General features: G+C 39.7%; 1 protein-coding gene across 1 annotated transcript in view; it reads left to right on the forward strand.

Annotated features, from left to right (window-relative positions):
• Positions 1-15,797, forward strand: part of si:dkey-40c11.2 (drebrin-like protein A) — a 30,821-nt gene extending 15,024 nt beyond the window's left edge. Inside the window, exons 2-16 of the mRNA XM_054610722.1 lie at positions 2,074-2,129; positions 2,344-2,456; positions 3,146-3,220; positions 8,084-8,227; positions 8,519-8,596; positions 8,772-8,923; positions 9,994-10,048; positions 11,226-11,300; positions 11,478-11,586; positions 11,762-12,301; positions 12,811-13,221; positions 13,403-13,495; positions 13,622-13,755; positions 14,445-14,496; positions 14,611-15,797. Coding sequence (XP_054466697.1) covers positions 2,074-2,129; positions 2,344-2,456; positions 3,146-3,220; positions 8,084-8,227; positions 8,519-8,596; positions 8,772-8,923; positions 9,994-10,048; positions 11,226-11,300; positions 11,478-11,586; positions 11,762-12,301; positions 12,811-13,221; positions 13,403-13,495; positions 13,622-13,755; positions 14,445-14,496; positions 14,611-14,747 — 2,224 coding nt within the window. The 3' untranslated portion in view covers positions 14,748-15,797. The remainder of the gene's footprint in view (positions 1-2,073; positions 2,130-2,343; positions 2,457-3,145; positions 3,221-8,083; positions 8,228-8,518; positions 8,597-8,771; positions 8,924-9,993; positions 10,049-11,225; positions 11,301-11,477; positions 11,587-11,761; positions 12,302-12,810; positions 13,222-13,402; positions 13,496-13,621; positions 13,756-14,444; positions 14,497-14,610) is intronic.
• The last annotated feature ends 3,815 nt before the right edge of the window (positions 15,798-19,612 follow it).

Here is a 19,612-nt window from a genome sequence, read left to right on the forward strand (position 1 = left end):
TTAATAAAGGTATCAGGTCCTATTTATACTTAAAAAAACCCAAAGAGATTTCATAGATTTTGACCATTCTTTATTTTGGTCGTTTGTAAAATCAGGATAAGAGTAAGCAAAGTCTTAAGGAGAAGTGAAAAGAGTGAAAGCTCTGGCAGAACAAAGAGTCTCCCACAGCACAGTGTATCCTCGTGTGCAAGCCTGTTCCCTGTGGGTTGAGAATTTGCTCATGCAATTAAGACTCCCTCAGAGGCACAGTGATCTTTGACCTTGACTGCTTGTGAATGGTGACCTTTAGGAATGTCTTGAGGTCCAAGGATCAGTAAATGTGGATTGGTGTCTAAGCTCTGGATGTATGTAAGACAAATGAGGGAGTGCAGTGTGTTGTTTCTATAGTTATTGTGGCTAGACTAATCCCTGAAAAGATATGTGAAAGACCCAGATGACCCAAAGCGCACATAATGCCAGAAAGCCCCGGAGAGTTTTTCCATGATTCTTTACTTGGTCTTGCTTGATTATTTGATAGACATCCAGTAAAAACCTGTCACTATTATCAGCTCAATAAACAACATGAGAGAGCAGTTTGAGCCTGCCTCCTCACACATGCAGGGCCAATGCTGCAGCTTTCTCAGTACGGCGCACAATATAGTTATTGTGTCCTCAGAACACTAGCACACACATGCCGATTGACTTTTGTCGCTCTTTGTTCTTGGGACAGACAGAGACTTGTTTCATCAGGAAAAAATAACAGAGTGATTCAGAGATCCTTTTTGAGTCAGCTGGGCAGTTGCTGTTGTTTTACAATGGATTAGTTTCGTATAAAAGGCCAACTGTTTTTATAATTTATCTTTTCTTTTTAATCCCTCCGTCTCTACGTTTCATTCTCACAGTTTCATTAACTCCATCCTCCCAACACACATCCACAAACACAGAACATTCACCTTTGACCTGTTGTAATAGCTGCTCATGGCCTAACACTCTTGCCACCCAGCTCCAGATGTTATTGACACACCCCCAGGAATCCTGTAGATAGAAATGTACACAGACACACAGTCAGACACTCGCACACACACACAGTTCTACAAAGCTGTGACAATTCATCTCTCTGCAGGCTATCTCGTAAATTCACTTACACTCACATTTACCCCCAGTTGAGCTTCAAACACACACATGAATCAGGATTATGTTAGTACCATGTCATGTCAAATAGCAGATGAGTATCATTTTGGACTCTTAACTTACAAATTGTATAGAAAGCGGCAGGAAATTGTGTAGCATTACAAGTACCAAAGTACCTTGTGGTTTGTTTCTCTTTAGTTGATTCTGAAGTCACATATTTCTGTATTGGAGATTCTGCAAGAAAGCCAACATCTCAAAACAAACACTCATTTTAGTTTGAACTCGCTTAGTTTGTTCAACAGTGGAGTTGTATCTCACTGGTATCATGGAAACACGTTATGAGTTGTTTAGTTGCCACAGTGACCTGCAGTTTGAGTGACTAAAGGGTGCGGTAGGACAGGTTTTCGCCTGCAAAATGTCAAAAACCCTGTTGCAGTGAAAAGCACTGACTACTTTTCTTTGCACATTCAGGAGCCATCTATATATGAGGCAAACACTATGAATGAAGGTTATTGTGCTGCTAAGTACCTTCCTGTTTTACATGTGTACTGTAAAGGCCACTGGGAAAGGAAAAAAGTGAACAAGTGCATGTGTCACAGCGGAGGAGAATTCATTTTTGTTGGTGCATTGTAGAGATGCTTCCGACAGCAGGGACGCTTGTTATGGTTGACACAAAGTATGTGCATAAACATTTGGCTGTGCATGTGTGCATGTCTTTGTGTGTACCTTGTGCACAATAAAAGACTGAACACATGGCATACCCTGCTGTCCACACGCTCATTCTTGGATCTGAAAGATTTGGATGAGCCTTTACTTTTGGGCATACAGAAATCAAACCAGTACTTATTTAGTACAGAAAATCTAACATGTGTTTTGATGACACTTATTACATATGTGTCTGTCATGTCTTTGTCACCCACATTTCTCAGTAGCTGACCTGTGTGCTTGTCGTTATGTCCACAGGGCATTATTCACATATGATGGGATCACCAACAAGCTCAAACTGGCTGACTCAGGAGGTAAGACAAACTGTCATATGTGTTACGTTTGTTAGAAATCCAAACTAAGCCCCAAAAACAATGAGGCTTGTCATTGCCTGAAAGGAATTCCCATGTCCTCTTGCGTTAAGAGAAAATTCTAACACTCTTAAAATGTGTGATTGAAACCCTCCATCATTTTTGTTTTTCCTTTGTTCCATCCAACTTCTCCTTATTTCTGTCTCCTTTCTTACAGCGGGTGGTGTGGCAGAGTTGGCAGGGAAGTTTCACATCTCCAAGCCTCAATACGGACTGTGCAAAGTGGCAAGTGTGGAGACAGGGGGCCCTCGGATTGCTATGATCAGCTGGGTGAGTGGCAGACAGGCTCATGGGGCTTAGCTCATGTAAGCTTATCATGTTAAAGAAACACACATACCAGCACAAATGACAAAAACACACATAAGCAGCAAAGTCATTTAGAAGTTCCAAGACATTGGGTTTAATGCCAAGTGGTCACATACAGAAACAATATTTGCACAATCTGTACATTCTATGCGCTAATCTGTAAAATACTCTGGAGAAAATCGTAAACTTCTTGACTTATTCACATTCTATGTTACTGTTTTGACAAAGGCTTATTTGGCATCAGAAATGTAGGAAAATTCTTTGAGAATGTTATTTTGTCATTGTAGTACAAAACTTTTGGAATCACAGGGCATGTCTGATAATTGTCAGACAGTTGTGGGACACTGAAATTATGTTTTTCTTTACATGGAGTTTTAATTAACAGGCAGGTTGAGAAAAAATACACATGGATTTATATAACCTTAGTTTTATAAATAAACAAAACATGCCGCATAGTTCTATGGGGATAAGCTGTAAATTGTACCTCACAATGACTTCAAATTTGAGCTTTTATGTTTTTAGTGAGTTATCTATCCAAATGGTGAAACACATCAATCCTATTGTTCCTAAGCTTGCTTCCTCCTCTTTTTTTAGTCCCCTCCGAGAGAGGTATGATATGAATGTAAGTGTCTACATCCTGTGTTTGTCTGCAGGTTGGTCAAAATGTGGAAGACTTCCGAAGGACAGAATGTGCTAGTCACATTCCAGCCATCAAAAACTTCTTCAAGGTGCAGTACATCACAATGTGCTTTCTATTTGTTTGGTTTCCCAATTCAACTGTGCATTAGAGATGACATAATTCTAACTGTGATATTTTAAGCATGGAGGAGGGGCGGTAGCAGTGCAGTAGATTAAAATACCTGTCTCTTTGTTCTCCAAAATCTCTGCTATCGTGAAAAAGTTCTGTGCACAACAACTCTATATTTACTCACAGCAGTTTACTTTGTATTGTTTTGAGAGTTTCCTGTCCTCAGTCCACTTCCTGTTGTATTGGAGTTTTGGTCATGGGTTTGGCGATGCGATTGGTCTCTCTTCCAGGGGGAAACACAAACTCAACTGGTAATAGGATAGACAGGAAGTAGAGGGAATGGAAAAGAGAGCTCTTCTTTGGTTTTATGATTCAGGTGTGTAGACAGTATATGAGCAACTCTGTCCATCATCATGTTAGCTCCGGATTCTTCTCTCCATCTGTGTCCCTCAAACTGTGTTTATTTTGCGTTTTAGTCTAACTAGGAGAGGTTCAACTGACCCCTAGGTTTACTAGTTTCCATATAAAGGCATCACCCAGTCAACTGCAGAAGCATCTGTGGAATGTTTGTTGTTATTTGTCTCCTTTTTTTTTACACAGTGAATGCCGAGACCGGGATTTTGCGAGCCACTGTCTGAAAGGGCCTAACCTCTCTGTGTGTGTTTGTGTGTGTGTGAGCACCCTTGGTCCTGTGTACATATGCATGTGGGATTTCAAAATTGTAGGGAAATGATCACATGGTCAATATGGCGAGGAGTGAAGAAAATTGTCTTTTCTTCTGAGAATTGTGGGAGAATTGTGACCCCTAACCTTAGCACACACACACACACACACACACACACACACACACACACAACACACACACACACACACACACACGCACACACACACACACACACACACACACACACCTATGCATTAACTGTTAACCTTTGTGAAGACAATGCAATCGACTTGGGGTCACTACTGTCACTACTAACACATGTCTATGTGAGCACAACAAGAAAGAGAAGAGAAACTATTTTTGATCAAGATAAAGCTGTGGTTTGCTTAAACTGTCAAATTAAAAATAATTTAAGTTAAATTTACACAGCAGTTCAAACTTGGATTTATTGGTTATCGCTGGTTCAGACTTTAAGAGTACATACTGTATCACCTTGCACAATGGACATCATAGCCAAGCATATTGATGGCATTTGCAGAAAGATCCTGTCCTAAAGACTGTGTTAATGATACATACTGTAACTGTGCTTCCTGTCTTCTTTCCACACAACTTCGCCAGCAGATGTGACGCTTTTCACGCTCTGCTTAGATTATTCACAGTTCCCATCGCATACCTTGTTCATGAGCCAAACAGATCTTCGTAAACTTGCTTCATATTGCAAAAAGTAATGTTAACGTCATGGGAAGCTTTTAAAAAAACCACAGCAGTCTGCGTCATACCTCTGTCTGGGAAATTATCAGGGGGTTGGTGTGTGATAAATTCCTCAGAATTATTACTCAAACAGCTCTAGAAATATTTCACCAAAACCTGGCAAAAATTAGCATTACAAGAATGGACACATATACCAGTGTTTGTATTTGTGGAGATCTCAGAAATTCTGTGTCTGTGTCTTGTCCATTAAAAATTGATGTTCATTAATCAATTATTTATCATGATGTTAAACGTGGGGTTCATCTTTTTAATTTATTTTTACAATGAGTAAATGAAAAGCAAACTTTTTCTGCTGATGCAAAGACATGGCTTTACATAATGCATTCATAAAAACTCCTAAGCTAGTGTTTTAAAGTAATTTCTTACGTTTTGATTCTTATGTGATCTAAAACAATATGTGACTATGATTATTCTACATTGTTTCAGTGGATAATGGCACTAGTTGTTTTTAAGGGAAAATAAATGAAAATAGAGGGGTCATAAGATATTTGCTGATATTAACTAGGTCACCAAGGCAAGGCAAGGCAAGGCAACACATACTCTACCAAGCCAAACGCTCAACTAAATACATTTACCTTGCGATAACGGGGAAACAAAACTAGTGAGATATCCAACATAGAGAAATTGAGTGATGATAATAACTAAGGGCTCAATGAGCTTGTTTTCTTAGAGTTTTGGCTTTCATTGCTTTGGGTGCAGTTAGTCAGAGTTTCCCTTGGCACTTTGTTAGTTTGTATTCCTTATTTTCTTCTATTTTTTTCACGTCACCTTTCTAGCTTGCTATTCAGCATGTCCCAGCTGGCAGTGAGGGGGTTTTGTTAAGGCGAGTCTGCAGCAGCAGATTTGGGTATGTTACATACTGTACTGAAGTGTGGCGTTAAGTTATGAAAACTATAAATACAAATAAATAGGTAGCAGATGTTTCCATTGTTCTACATTTACACAGAAGTAATAGCAGTATAAAGTTCAATCCGAGGTGTATGTGTGTTTGATTTGATACAAAAAGATAGATATTAGAGTAACTGATGTACAGTAATCAGATATGAAAAAGGTCTTTAAAAATGGAGTAGTTGAATCTTTTCGTTTAATTTTATAACATGCATCTTTAGTTAAACAAATGTAATAGGAATAAGTATATTTGGCCGCATGAGAGCCTGGCACAATGCCAAATTACTTTTAAGGTGGAGCAAGAGGTTTCGATTGCAACAAAGAACAGTCATTCTATTGTAAAAATGGAATAGAAAAACATCTTCGGGTCAAGGCACTAAACCCTGAGGCACTATTCATCATTCACGTCAGTCATCTCGCCCTGACACACACTTGAGAACAAAGGATTAGCTTTCATGATAGGTCTCTATTACTCCTTCTGTCTTATTTAAAAAGAGGAGCCCTCTGAGGAACATTATACGCTATTAATGTAAAAACGGTAATGTTTTAGCTAACGGCGTAACAAAATCTAAATTCAGAATTCTACATGCAAATAATAAAGCTTATCATAAGTGACCCATCAGTCATCTGAGTCAGACTTCAACTGGGGACCGATACAGTATTTCCACATCCACCTTCTGTCTCCCGCAGTCTCAACATCTCCTGAGTAGGAGGCAGACTGTATGAAGCAGTTCATGAGCAGACAGCGTGTGCAGAGTTGAGCACAATTATATCGAGCTGGTAACTCTCAAAATGTCACATCACCTTGGGCTCCTTTTCCTCACAGAGAGGTTATGCTATTATACCCATAGTTGGTTTTCATCGCCATGGTCATCAAATCCTGAAAAAGATAGTTGGTTCGCATGCAACAACCACTTGGATGTTATCCTAATAAGATTTTCCTTTGAAAATATTTGGAGCATTTATAGGGGTAATTATGACACATTTCCCTAATTAGAGCAGTTTACTATACAAGCGGTACTATGAGCTTGGATAGAAAGAGAAAATGTTAAAGCGAGCAGATTGGCACTTGTGAGGTCATTACATTTACAGCAAAACAGATGTTATGGGGTTGAAATAAAGTGAAAAGAAACTGGCAAAGATTAAAGAGGGGAAGGTAAAAGACGGAGGAGGGTAGAGGAGGGCTTTTTTTAATCTCTAACACTTATGATTTACATTTTAAACACGATGGGGAAAAAAGGAATCCTAGGCCTTTAGCACCAAATGCTGCTGATTGACTCCCAGCCATATCATGTTATGAAAAAAGGTGTGACAAGATTTGTGTATGGTATACAGGGAAGAACATATAGACAGCTTTTTTCTCCTGGGAGCAAACTGTTCTGTTATCTGTTTGATGCAAATTTGTCAATCTGTTAGAGTCACCTGCACACTGCTGTCTTTCTTTTTTTGTGCATGTTTAATGATATCCATTTGCCCTGCGTTTATACAAACAGTGATACCATCGATAACCCTGGCAGTTGTGGTACCTCCTGTACTTGTTAAACTACGGTACATGAGGATGCCAGGTTGCTGTCAGTAATAGGCAAACATTTTTACGAATGGGAGCATTTTGCTGTAGATTTTGGTTCTGTCTGTTTCCATGATTTTCCCAGCATCCCTGGCAGCACTGTGGGCTGCTTGTCTGGTCTGTGTGTGTGCAGTTGGCAGTGACAGCTAGAGTGATATGGTTTATACACTGTACTGACATGTATTATAGGGCACATTGAATGCTCTGTTCAGTGTCAGTGTCAGTGTTGTCACTCAGATAAAGCTGTGGTTTCCTGTTGGAGGCTGACAGACCTGGCCCAGCATCAACAAGCCTGGTCTTAAGCCTGGAAATTATTCTGAGGTCCTGGCCACATACAAATGCCTGTATACATGCATGATTTCAGCTCATGTTTAACACCTATCCATCCCATGGAAATAGCAGCAGTGGAACACTATGTTTGGTTCTGTGGTTTTTGAATATGATCTTTCAATAGTCTTTTTTCATATCTCTAAATCTCCCTTAAGCTTGACTTCCAGGTATTGAGCAACTGTTCCATGTCTAGTGAGGGCCTCTTTCTTTTTTTGACTTTTTGCAAAAACACATGCTTTCACACCCTCTTGTCTCACTTTCCGTATCACCTCCCCTATTTTGTATTTTTCCCCATCCTTCCCTCTGCCATCTATAACCATCCAAACCAAAGCATTCCTGTCCTCACGCTAAAGCCAGGAAGGATTTTCACTCTCTCACAATCCTGACAACTGAATCAGTTGCACAACTGTTTGGCTCCAACTTTGCATAACTCCAAGTCGAACCAATAGAAAACCACCAGAGGGTTTGCATATACGTGTGTGTGTGTGTGTGTGTGTGTGTGTGTGTGTATGGATTTCTAGCCGTTGTGTGAGCCTCAATACAGTATGTAAGGGTGGATTAAATTCAAATGAGTCTTTCTCTACTTGCCATCTCTTTTTCATTCCCTTCCCTCCGTGTTTCAGGAAGCACATGCATTCATTAGTGCAGAGAAAGTAGAGGACGTGACAGAGGAGAAGATAAGAGCGGAGCTCAGCAAGGCCCAGGCCCAGACTCCTCCACAGTGGGTGAGAAGGAGCTCCAGGGCTGCGGACAAGGAGGAATTAGTGGTGAGTGTACTGCAATACCTCATCTACCCATCAGATGGAGACAGAGACTTTCATATACAGATGTGACACAACTTAAGGTAGAAACTTCCCTCCTCAGTCACTTCAGCGTTTTACTTTTACTTCTAGTATGTTTATGCAGTCATGGCCATTAAAATAAGGAAAACAAATTGAAAGGTTTTAATTATAGAGATACAATATAATACAGTGACACCAAAAATGGCTCTGTACACATTATTGGAAAATGGACCAATTTGTGGCTCTTCGTTCAATACTCCTTTGTTTGTCTTATAGGGTACGAACTACAGAAAAACGAATGCTGCAATGGAGATGAGACGAATAAACAGAGACTCCTTCTGGGCACGTGCAGAGGTTTGACAAATAACCTTATCTCTATTTAGTCACATTTGATTTGCTTAAATATAGTTCAGACCGATGTTTACTGCAATGTACATTTGTAAAGCTATTAAAGAGAGCTATTATATATCTTTTAAAGTTAAATAAATATATAATATTTTCTCCCATTGTTTCCCGTTGTGTGTGTCAGCGTGAAGAGGAAGAGAGGAAAGAGGAGGAGAGGAGGCGTGCAACAGAGGAAAGACGCCGCCTTGAAAGAGAAAGAGTTTCAAAGGAGCGGAGGGATGCAGAAGAGAGAGACAGGAAGATGAATGAGAAGCTACAGATGATTGAGGAGCAGCGGTAGGAACAATGTGCTTTTCCATAGTGCCCTCCAGTGGCTGTATTTTGTATAGATTTGAAGAACAGTGAAGAAGTGCACTGAGCAAAAATATAAATGTATTATATTTTTATATTTTTGATAAACTTGTATCAAGCTGAAGTTGAAATGAAAGGGCTAAGACCTTTGCATTGCAAACAAAAGGTTCATTCACTCAAATTTTGTGCATAAATTTGTTAGAATCGGTCTTGGCGAACACATGAACCTTTGCCAAGATAATCCATCCAGGTGTGCCATATCAAGATGCTGATTGAACAGCATCAGGTGTGCCTTGTGCTGGTCACAATAAAAGGCCAACATATATTAGAATTTCACATGACTAGGGCTACATAAATGTCAGTATCTGCTGTGACCACCATTTGACTCATGCAGGGCGGCCTGCAGAATGTTGGCCCACTCCTTTTCAATGGCTGTGCGAAGTTGGTGGCTTACAGCAACAGTGCTTGTGGCCATTCCTTTAGTCAGCATGCTAATGGCAGATTCCTTCAAAACTTCTGTGGCACTGTTGTGTGTAATAGAACTGCACATTTGAGAGTGACCTTTTATTGTGACCAGCTCAACGCACACCTGTGTAATAACCATGCTGTTTAATCAGCATCTTGAAATGCCACACCTGTCAGATAAGATAAGATAAGATAAGATAAGATAAGATAAGATAATCCTTTATTAGTCCCGCAGCGGGGAAATTTACAGGATTTACAGCAGCATAGGGTATAGTGCGAACAAGAGACATAGTAAAAATATTATAACTATTATAAGGTGGATGGATTATTTTGGCAAAGGACAAGTGCTTGCTAACATGGATTTTAACAAATTTGTGCAAACAATTTGAGGGAACTAAGTTTGTTTGTGTGCATAGACAAAGTCTTCGATCGTTTATATCAACTCATTAAAAATTGGAGCAAAAACAAAATTGCCTTTTATATGTACGTTTAGTAGTAGTTTCACATAATCTGTAAATACACTGCATTTCGGATAATGATTTTTGGAAACAGTAACATGGCACTGTCATATTTGTTTTCCTGTCTCGCAGAAGAAAACAGGCTGAGCAAGAAGAAAAGCTGTGCAGAAAGGAGAAATTTAAATGGGTGAGTGAAAAGATGCTTATTTTAAAGATGGGTTGTTTTTTAACGATGCAAAGTGGTCAGTTTTTGTTGTGTCAAAAAGCCATGTAAGACCCGGATTGACATTAGGTCTGAGAGGTCTGATTGTAATAATGTAATGTTTTTATTTATTTATTTATTACTGACCCTTTGATCCATGTACTGTAATTGATGTGATCCATGTACTGTAATTGATGTGATCCATGTACTGTAATTGATGTGATCCATGTAATGTAATTGATGTGATCCATGTAATGGCCACTGTTTGCCACAATATTTGCTGATATGCATTGACTAATTAATTTACAGCTACATGAACAAACAGTGGACTGATTTATATGTACATAGTAAGTGGACTATGTACCCACTGCTGATCTTTCTGTTTGAAATTAAATATTTAGGGGCTATAGAACTGATAACATTTTTATTTATATTTATTTAAGATATTTATTATGTCATTTTAAACCTTAAGATAAAACAAATTAACACGTCAATGATTCCTTGTCACATACTCTGAATGGTTGCTGTGCATATAAATTGCATGAACTAGCAAGACATGACAACCTTCATGGCACTTTGACATATAATGATATAGTATACTGAATGCACAAACATTCCTGGATTGTGGCTGCCATGTTCAAACTGTGCAACACGATATATGATACGTTTTAGAATTTTACATCAGACGTTATTGTAAAAGACAGACGAAAAAAAAAATGTTGTTTCTGACATGGGTTGTATATGAGACCGTGGTTTGGAGGAGGCGTTCCCCTCTAGGTATGCAAAGTTACCTCCAGCCTTTATTCAAGGCTGTCTCTAAACTTGGTTGATTGCAGACTGCTTAGATTATATTACATTGTATACACTATATACTTTATATTTGTGAGAGGTGAGAGTAAGGGTGATTATACTTGGTAGTAGTGAGGGGGTTTGCAGATGCCTAAGAGAAAATCTAAGAAAGTACTCCTAATGTATTGCTTTGTGCCAACACTTACTGTATCATTAATTAGGGCTCAATGTCAAAACACTCAAGTTTAACTCGTCTCAAGTGCTTTGTCATCTACTTTTTCAAACAGTCCTATTCAAAATGAAGAGATTAAAAACATTTAAATGTGTGCGTGAATATGTAAATACGATGGCTGCTGTGTTTCTGCACTGACAGGATCAGCAGCAGAGGGAGCATGTGGAAGATATGAGGGCTCGTCTTAGAAGGAGTGAGTCCATAGAGAAAGCAGCAGTAAGTAAATCTTAGACTACTGCAGAATAAACCAATACAGCTGACATTACCTGATTTTGTTTTGAAAAAATGCTTTGTCTAAGACCTGAATGGCCAACACGTTTGTCATTAGAAACTGTCTCCATCTGTTTAATCATTTCAATTTCTTGCCTGTACTTTACATTACTTGACCTGTAGGAGGCAGCAGCATTAGTGTCCCAGCGCTCCATGAACCCGAGGGAGTTCTTCAGGCAGTTGTCATCATCATCATCACAAAGTCCCACCAGCCCTGGATCCTCCCGCTCTGGTATGTGCATTGTATTTGAGCTTGAACAGAGGTGGTATCACATGTGTTCCCAGGTCCATACTGGCTTATTGAAACAAGGATCATAACTGGATGCAGTGCGTGCAGCTTTCGGATATACAATGTGTATTATTTCAGTTGGTAAGCTACTCACAAACAGTTTTCTTTTTCTCTCCAGGCAAACCCTTCAGACGATACCAGCGCAGCCTGACAGACACAGCCTTCATCTTCTCGAAAACAGAAGAGAGCACGTCATCCTCCCCTTACAGCTCACCCCTGGTCTCCCCCTTCTCCCGTGCTCCTAATTCCCCCATCTACCGTTCCACGTCTCCCCCAAAAAGTCCTGATTTCCGCCCTGTCACCTCTCCACAAAGGCCCAGAGCCCCAATGTCACCGCCCACATCACCCCTTCGCCCTGCCGCTCCAGTCTCAGACCTGCCCAGCTTTCCACAAACTTACAACCGAGTTCAGGCTGTTGTTGAGCCCAAACCCCAATCAGCCACAGAACCTTCTGCCCCTCCTGCCTCCCCTAGTCTCTTGGGATCGTTGTCCCCCAGTTTAGTAAAAATCAAACCCTCTCAGTCACATACAGATGACCTGCCACCGTCACCCCCAAATACCGCAACCAAGCAAGATCACTCACCTATCTGCTTTGAGCCAGGTGTAGCTCCACAGGCTCCAACAGCTCTTCTTCCAGAGAGACCAGAGCCAAACACAGGTAGGGTGGACACAAAGAATTACATTGGGATCTGATTATACATTGTATTTTTTTTTTCAGGTGTGTGGTAAAGGTGTAACAACAAAATCAGGGTGATGGTGCAATGTGAAGAAGAGCCTATTACTTTGCCAGAAACATTAATCGTTTGACATTAAGTAGTGGTTGTTAAAATTGTATTACTGGCTAAAGTGACTTGGATGCTTTTGCCAAAACCTTCTCCACATATCCAGTAAAGCAGGCCAGGGCCTATGAATGGGTGGCCTGTTGAAATGGCAGAGCTCAGAATATTTTTACAGTCCAGTCACAATTAAATATTCCTAAAGTAACCACATATACTTTAATAATGCCAAGCTGAACTGTAATGTGCTCCCAGAAAACCCATTTTTAAAAATTCTTTATAGTTCAGTTTTTATATCACACGCATACTCTAGCTATGTGGGCTCTTTTACAACATGTAAGCTTATCAAATTGACAGTTATGTTTTAATGATATTATTTTCCAATTAACAGATCTCAACACAGCCACTCTTGTGCACACTGAGCTAGATTCAGACACTGGCTACAGAGTGCAGGCTGTACTGGTGGAGGAAGATGAGGAAGAGGATGTGGAGGAGAATGAAGAAGATAAAGTTAAAACGCAACCACAGCCTTGTGCTGTTACCACAGAACCAGTCCAGACTGAGGCAGAGGAGCAAGAGCATGAAGAGGAGGAAAAGAATGAGGAGGAAGAGGACAAGGAGGAAGAGGAGGAGGGATTAAAACAGGAAGCTGAGCATGCCCCACTGGAGGACCCAGTGGAGGTAGTGCAAGAGGAAGAGGAGGCAAAGGAAGATGGGGAGGAGAATGACCAATCAGAAGCCAGTCAGACTCCCGCTGAGCCTGCTGAGCTTTCAAAGGAAGAGGAAGAGTCGGCAGTCAATGGTAGCTATCTTGTTCTTGTATCCTGCTATTTTGACTTGAATAACATATCTTACACTGCGTTGTTACACTGTCACACACTGTTTATTTTTGAATGATGTACTGTAGCTTTCCCAAAGTTAAATTGGCATTTGATAATTTGCTGCTCTATGGCAAATGGTTACAACCAAGTCATCTTTTTCAGATGACGAACCAATTTGTCAAATAATCAAACACGAGACTGTCGTCGCGTCAACCAATGGGATCACAAATGGAGACCAGAATCAGAATGGCATAGGTTTGGCAACAAATCAATTTTAAATAATTTTACAATGTATGAATATTCAGAGATAATGTATAAAATACATTAATGCTCTGTGCTGGTTGGACTGTGATAAATACTTTTAACACTGGTCTACCTCAGAGCGATCCTTGAGTCCATCGGACACAGAACTCAGCTCGCCGGAGCTGACTGGGAGCTACGATCTTCATAGCACAGCAGAAGAGGATGACGTTAATGAGGATAAGGAACAGATGATCACAGGAAATGGACAAGAGGTACTCTATCTACAAACCATAGACTTCAAATTAGCTACAAACACATATTCTACTTGTACAAAGCCTGTTTGTCCGAATATGGGAAACTGTTCTTAATTTAAAAAAAATATATTGTTGAATATTTGGTTGGTTATATTTTGGTTATTTGCGTTAGTCTGTCTCTTAATTTGTTCTGACTTCTTTACCCTGTCTCGGGCAGTCTCCCCCAAGCTCATTGGTTCCTAATGAAGATGTTAATTTCTAAAAACGCTCACAAACATATTGTATTTTTTTTTTTTTTTAAAGAACAGTAATTTTCTAAAAAAGTTGGGTACCGTAGTTTTCAGCAAACAGAAGTATTTAGTACATGTGTTGGGGATTATTTTCAGCAGATTACTAGTGATTATTTACAGCAGCAGGACAGCGTTCTACACGTTGGCTTTAGAATAAAGCACAATCCCTCTTCATGTCACCTGGAGTTAAGGTGTTGCTCCGTGATGTGTTTTTTAAAAATAGTTTTTGAACAACAATTGAGGTTTATGCACATTGGAATAAGATATATTAGGATTTTGCTACACAGGAAATACTTGTTAGTAAAATCAAATCATTGATGGTTTTGGCCTTTTAATGGGCTTTGTAGAAAAATAGATACAATATTGCCAGCGGTATCATTTAAGATTAAAGTTAATTCCATTTTCCTTTCCACACAGGTTATAGCAGAGCAACAAATGTGTGTCCGAGCTCTGTATGACTACCAAGCAGGTAAGCTGCCATTTAGTGGATAATCGCCACACATGTGCACATAAAGTGCCTCCAGTTAAAGTAATTGCACCGTCATTAGTGGGTCTTCACCATGTTATCATGCGGTTCCCACAGAGGACGAATCCGAGATCTCCTTTGAACCCGGTGACATCATTAAGGACGTGGAAACGGTGGACAAAGCCTGGTGGAGGGGATGGAGCAAAGATGGCCGTCAAGGCTTGTTCCCTGCCAATTATGTGGAGACCATATAGACAGGCAGAGACACAGAAACTCACTCAGGGACACCATCTCACATTTGTGCATGTTTTTTACCTTAATCCTCCCACTGAAACTTTGTACTCTCTATTTTTCTTGGAAGGATAAAGGAACAGTGTGACTCCCTGTTTTGTAGAAAGCATAAAGAAAAGAGTGACTCTCTATTTTGATGTTTTTTCAGCAAAACAAAATATTCTCACAAGTATGCAGAAATTACCCAGCCTCATTTCCTTGGATATAATAGCGGAGACCTTTTCCTGGACCAAAATAACTTATTTCCTTTTGAGATACAGCAGGAATGTTGGTGGAAGGGATCAGATCTCGATGACAAAGGATCACAAACCTGCTTTTCTTGTGAGAAACACAAACAGATTTTTCAAGTGTATCGTCGTCTTTTTGATCCGCACAGATAACAAGCATTCCATTCTGCTCAGCGTTTGCTTTGTGTGTTGCATTGCTAAAAAATAATTTACTGCTTTTGACTGGTATATATAATCAAGATACCTGTATCACACATCATCTTATAATCACCCGCCTGTATCTCCTGAGTTATTTTGTAGCACTGTTGTCTTACTGACAGTCTCACAGCACATTTTAATTACCTGAACAGCAGCGAAACAGAAGATGAACAAGCAGCAGAAGGAGGCACTGTGTTCACATCTGTATTTCTCTATCACTCTTTAAAATGGGCTATAGTTTTTTCATATGGTGATCCTAGATTTTAAGAAATTAAAGCCTTGTGTTCACACAGATGATATGAAAAGAAATCTTCCTTTTTTAATCTTCTGTTATATCTTAATCTACACTGTATATAAGAATGTATAAAAACAGCAAAGATCTTTTCATTTTCTATACATGTTTGTATGTTTTATGCTTGTTTGATGGTATGTATGTTCTTTGTATTTACTCCAAACTTGCAAATATATAGCATCTATAAACTCAAACTTCTTTAAAGTGTTTGTATCTTGTTTTATTCTTCATATTTACGGAAAACAGAAACTGTGATGGATATTATCATTTAGTTTTCAACCGTTTTAGGGATGCACAGTTTTGTAAATCACAGCAAATGTCCCTTCAGGAATTCTAAAATTAATTTTATGTTATTAATGTACAAAATAAACCCTAAAAACATCAGAGACATTACATGTTTACTGTAACAGTGAAGTGATCATGAGCAGAGGATTTCTGTTCTCGTAATAAAGGATAGCTCACTTGATTTTGTCTCAAGAAGACAGAATGATCTGCAAATAACTCATTCATTTTTTCAGCAGATGTTTTATTGGTAGTGTGAGTTTTTAGTGTATATTGATAATGACATTTTTCACGAGTAAACTTAATTTAAAAACGTATTTCTTATTGGTCTCATCTTATGCATTGATTCCCAAATGCTTCGGGAGGAAGAACAAAAAAGTTGTAAATTGTAGTGCTGTATTTGCCCCTATAGGTGGAGACATTGCCTTTTCTGATACGTCGGTTAAAACATTATTGAGCTCGAGCTCACTGAAATGAACCGATTCCTCAGGACAAAAGGCAAAATATTTTGACAGGCAGAGAAGAGGCTCATTGTTACTCACATTTTAGGAGTGGGATATCCAGACATTTCCAAAGCTAAAAATTGCTAATGCTGCTACACCTCAAACAGGATTTTCCTCTAGGGTTATAATGATTGATTGAATATGACATTAATAATTCTTAACCATACACCTTTAATATGTTTGTGAGGGCTAGGTTACGCTCTTGTAGTGCCAGTCCAATAACAGTGTTTGGCAGCTGCGCCTCTGTTCTGAAATAGAGAGGTAATGTTTGACATGGGTCTCATCCGCCTAAACTGATGCCAGTTGACAGACTGACTTAATCCATCCAGGAGACCATTCTGTCGAGGTTATCCCAGAAGGCTAATCATCAGTGATATGTGTGAAAAGGTGATGAGCCTCTTATGAAATACTAATTGGGTTGCAAGGAGAAGGCTGTGCAAATCTCAAATGAGCAAGATTGAGAGATATAAAAAAAAGAAAAAGAGACTTGATTTAAGTTTTAAATAGGGAGAAAAAAAAAACTAACACTCATCGTTTAACACTAATAATTTTACATTGGTGTGCATGAGAAAGATAAACAGGCAGAGAGATATATTGAGAGTGAGAGGACATCTGTACACAGAAAATGTGAAGGCAAATGTATCTCGACAGTTGTGTCCCCTCTTCTCTCACTTTGCCATATCCCCGTTCCCATGGTCATCCCCACAACTCAAGAGATCCCTTGTCTCTTCAGATTAAGCAGAGTGATAGGGAGACACTGGCTAATGTGCCAGTCAACTTTCCCTTCCCCTTTCCCTCTGTCTTTAGGCTGTCCATTCCTCCTGTGACCCTCATCAGTAACAAAAACCCTTTGACTAGGGCGCTACACTAACAGGGAACGACCCCCCCCCCCCTCCTCCTCCTGACTTTCCCTTTATCTCTTATTTAACTGACAGAGCCTATCTGACCGGCGGAGGACTGACAAGTGTGGGACGGCCTAGGTGAAGTGGCGGTAGGGAAGTGCCACTCATTGTAGTGTTATCAGCACAAAGGCCAACGACAGACACCTAATCTGACCTGGCTGCTGATGGCTCGTGGCTTATTGGCTGGGTTTCTGCTCTGAAGCAGATTCTGGCAAACCTTGCAGGGGAGGATAAGCACAGACACACACAAATGTGTGCACATGGGTGCGGGTACACACGTGAAACGCACATACATGTGCAAACAACCACAGACGCCCACTATTCTTAGACTCCATATCTGAGGCAACCTCCTTCTCACTGCCACTCCTCAACCTCTGCCTGTCATTGTCTAGCTAGTAGTTTTATTCAACTTTTTCTGATTAATTATGTGTTTGGGAGAGTGTCAGTTTACAAGAGACAAAAATCTTACCACAGCAGTTTGATAACTCTGTGTTCAGCCTTCCTTTTTTAGCTGCAAGCACCTGTGTACAAGTGCGAGCAAATGGGACTTGTTTTCCTTTAAGCTCGTTGTTCTGCAGGAAGAAAAATGGAGGACAGGGTCACACCGTCCGTCTTGAAGGCTTCAGGTTACCTTACCAATATTTGTGCCAGAGGACTGCCCGGTTGAATCTTCCCCACTCCAAAGTGCTATGAAAGATACAGGACCCACATTGCTCATGCTTTCGTAAAGGTTTGGCAGAGCTCAGGCATACAGTGTTATTTTTAAAAGACTTAAGAAGCTGCTGTTTTTCTCTTCCCCTGCTGAGATAAAGATCAGTGTTTATAAGCACCTGTACGTCAGAGCACTCACTGAGAAAATGGGTCTCATTTTCTTCTTGGCTCTTTGTTCTGCAGGGGCATCAGTTACCGTAGGCAGTATTTCATCCATGGTATCGAACATTACCCACTGGGAATGGAAACTCCGTTGCAACCCTTGGTGCTGTATCAAAATGTGAACGCACCACTGATGCGGTTTGCTTGTGAGATGATCTCAAGGCTACAACTGTTATCTGAGAAGAATTTCTCTAAACTATTATGCTTCCTCAACATAAATCAGCTTTAGCTTGGTGATAATTCCTTCCGGTGTAAGTCTTGATTAAACCTTTGCTTTTAGACATCTCTCTTGTTCTTGACATTGTCATTTTTCTGTTTTCCCTTTAAAGATAATCTTCAAAACCGCTGAAGTAGATAACGCCTTGGAAGCTCCTGATGGCTCCAGCCAAGATTTTACTGTCAGCATAGAAACCGGCCCATTAACTTCTGAGGCCCTCTTTGGCAAAGCTCCCTTTCCCCTCGATTGCCATCAAAAAAGCTATTTGCCTCGGCCAGTCCTACACAAATCTAACAATGAATAGAGGATTAGAACATCCCTCTGTCTTGAAGCAAAAACAGTAAAAATGGATTAAAAAAAAAAATCATTGGTGAAGACTAGTTGGCAGCATATCCTCCCCGGGATTTTTTCTGACAGGATTCCCAAGAGGCGGTTTTTGCTTTTACGATACAATTCCTGCACTCACAATCAGCTAACATGTGGCATTGTGATCCAATCACGAGATTTTTTTCCCCCTTCAGTTCGTAAATGGTTAAGTCTCTCAGTCTATTGTGAAGGAATCTTCAAAGTTGTGGGAAACCACAGGGGAACATTGGGAGTTGTTAATTTATGCAACAGACTCTGTACAAATGCTTTATTTTCTTGATTCTAAAGATGAAAAAAATAAATCAAGCTTTGAATCTAGCAACAGGCGCGTCCAAATCTGTTACCTCATCTTCAAACCGTTATCCTGGACAATGAAATGCTGTTATGTCTCTGAAAACCCTAACTGAATTTTATTAACTCTGCAGTGGTTCCAGAAGAAAAAAAATCTCCATTGCTGTTTTTTTCTGGAATTTTTGTTCATAGCAATCATTTATGTTTCCATTCAGTAAATTGATGTAAAATGTGTTTTGCTAAAATGATATTTTCTGGTCTTTATGACTATCATTGAATTTGAAAGAAATGGGAAGCATGACAGAGGCTGTGGTAACCGCTGAAAGGCAACTAAAGCAAAATTGGCCAAGATGAATGATGGATAATGGGGTTTAATCTTAAAATTTTCTAAATTGCTTTCAGTCCAGTAAATGACTTTAAATGTTTTGGATTGCTTGTGATTGTACACATTTCCCATTTTTTTTAATAAGAAGCAATAATAAAAATTCTATGAAGAATAGTGAAATATTGTCAGAGTAAATTATGACCTTAATCTAACGTCTAAATTGTTTTCAGAAGCCACCAGTCATCATGTAAACACCAGTTAAGTCCTAGTGGTCAATAATTGGGTGAGCTGTCCCTAAAGACTAGCAGGGGTGAAAGCACTCATTCACATAGCACACACACACACACACACA

Source organism: Anoplopoma fimbria, chromosome 13, assembly GCF_027596085.1.
Source record: "Anoplopoma fimbria isolate UVic2021 breed Golden Eagle Sablefish chromosome 13, Afim_UVic_2022, whole genome shotgun sequence".
In the NCBI taxonomy this organism is placed as follows: Eukaryota; Metazoa; Chordata; class Actinopteri; order Perciformes; family Anoplopomatidae; genus Anoplopoma; species Anoplopoma fimbria.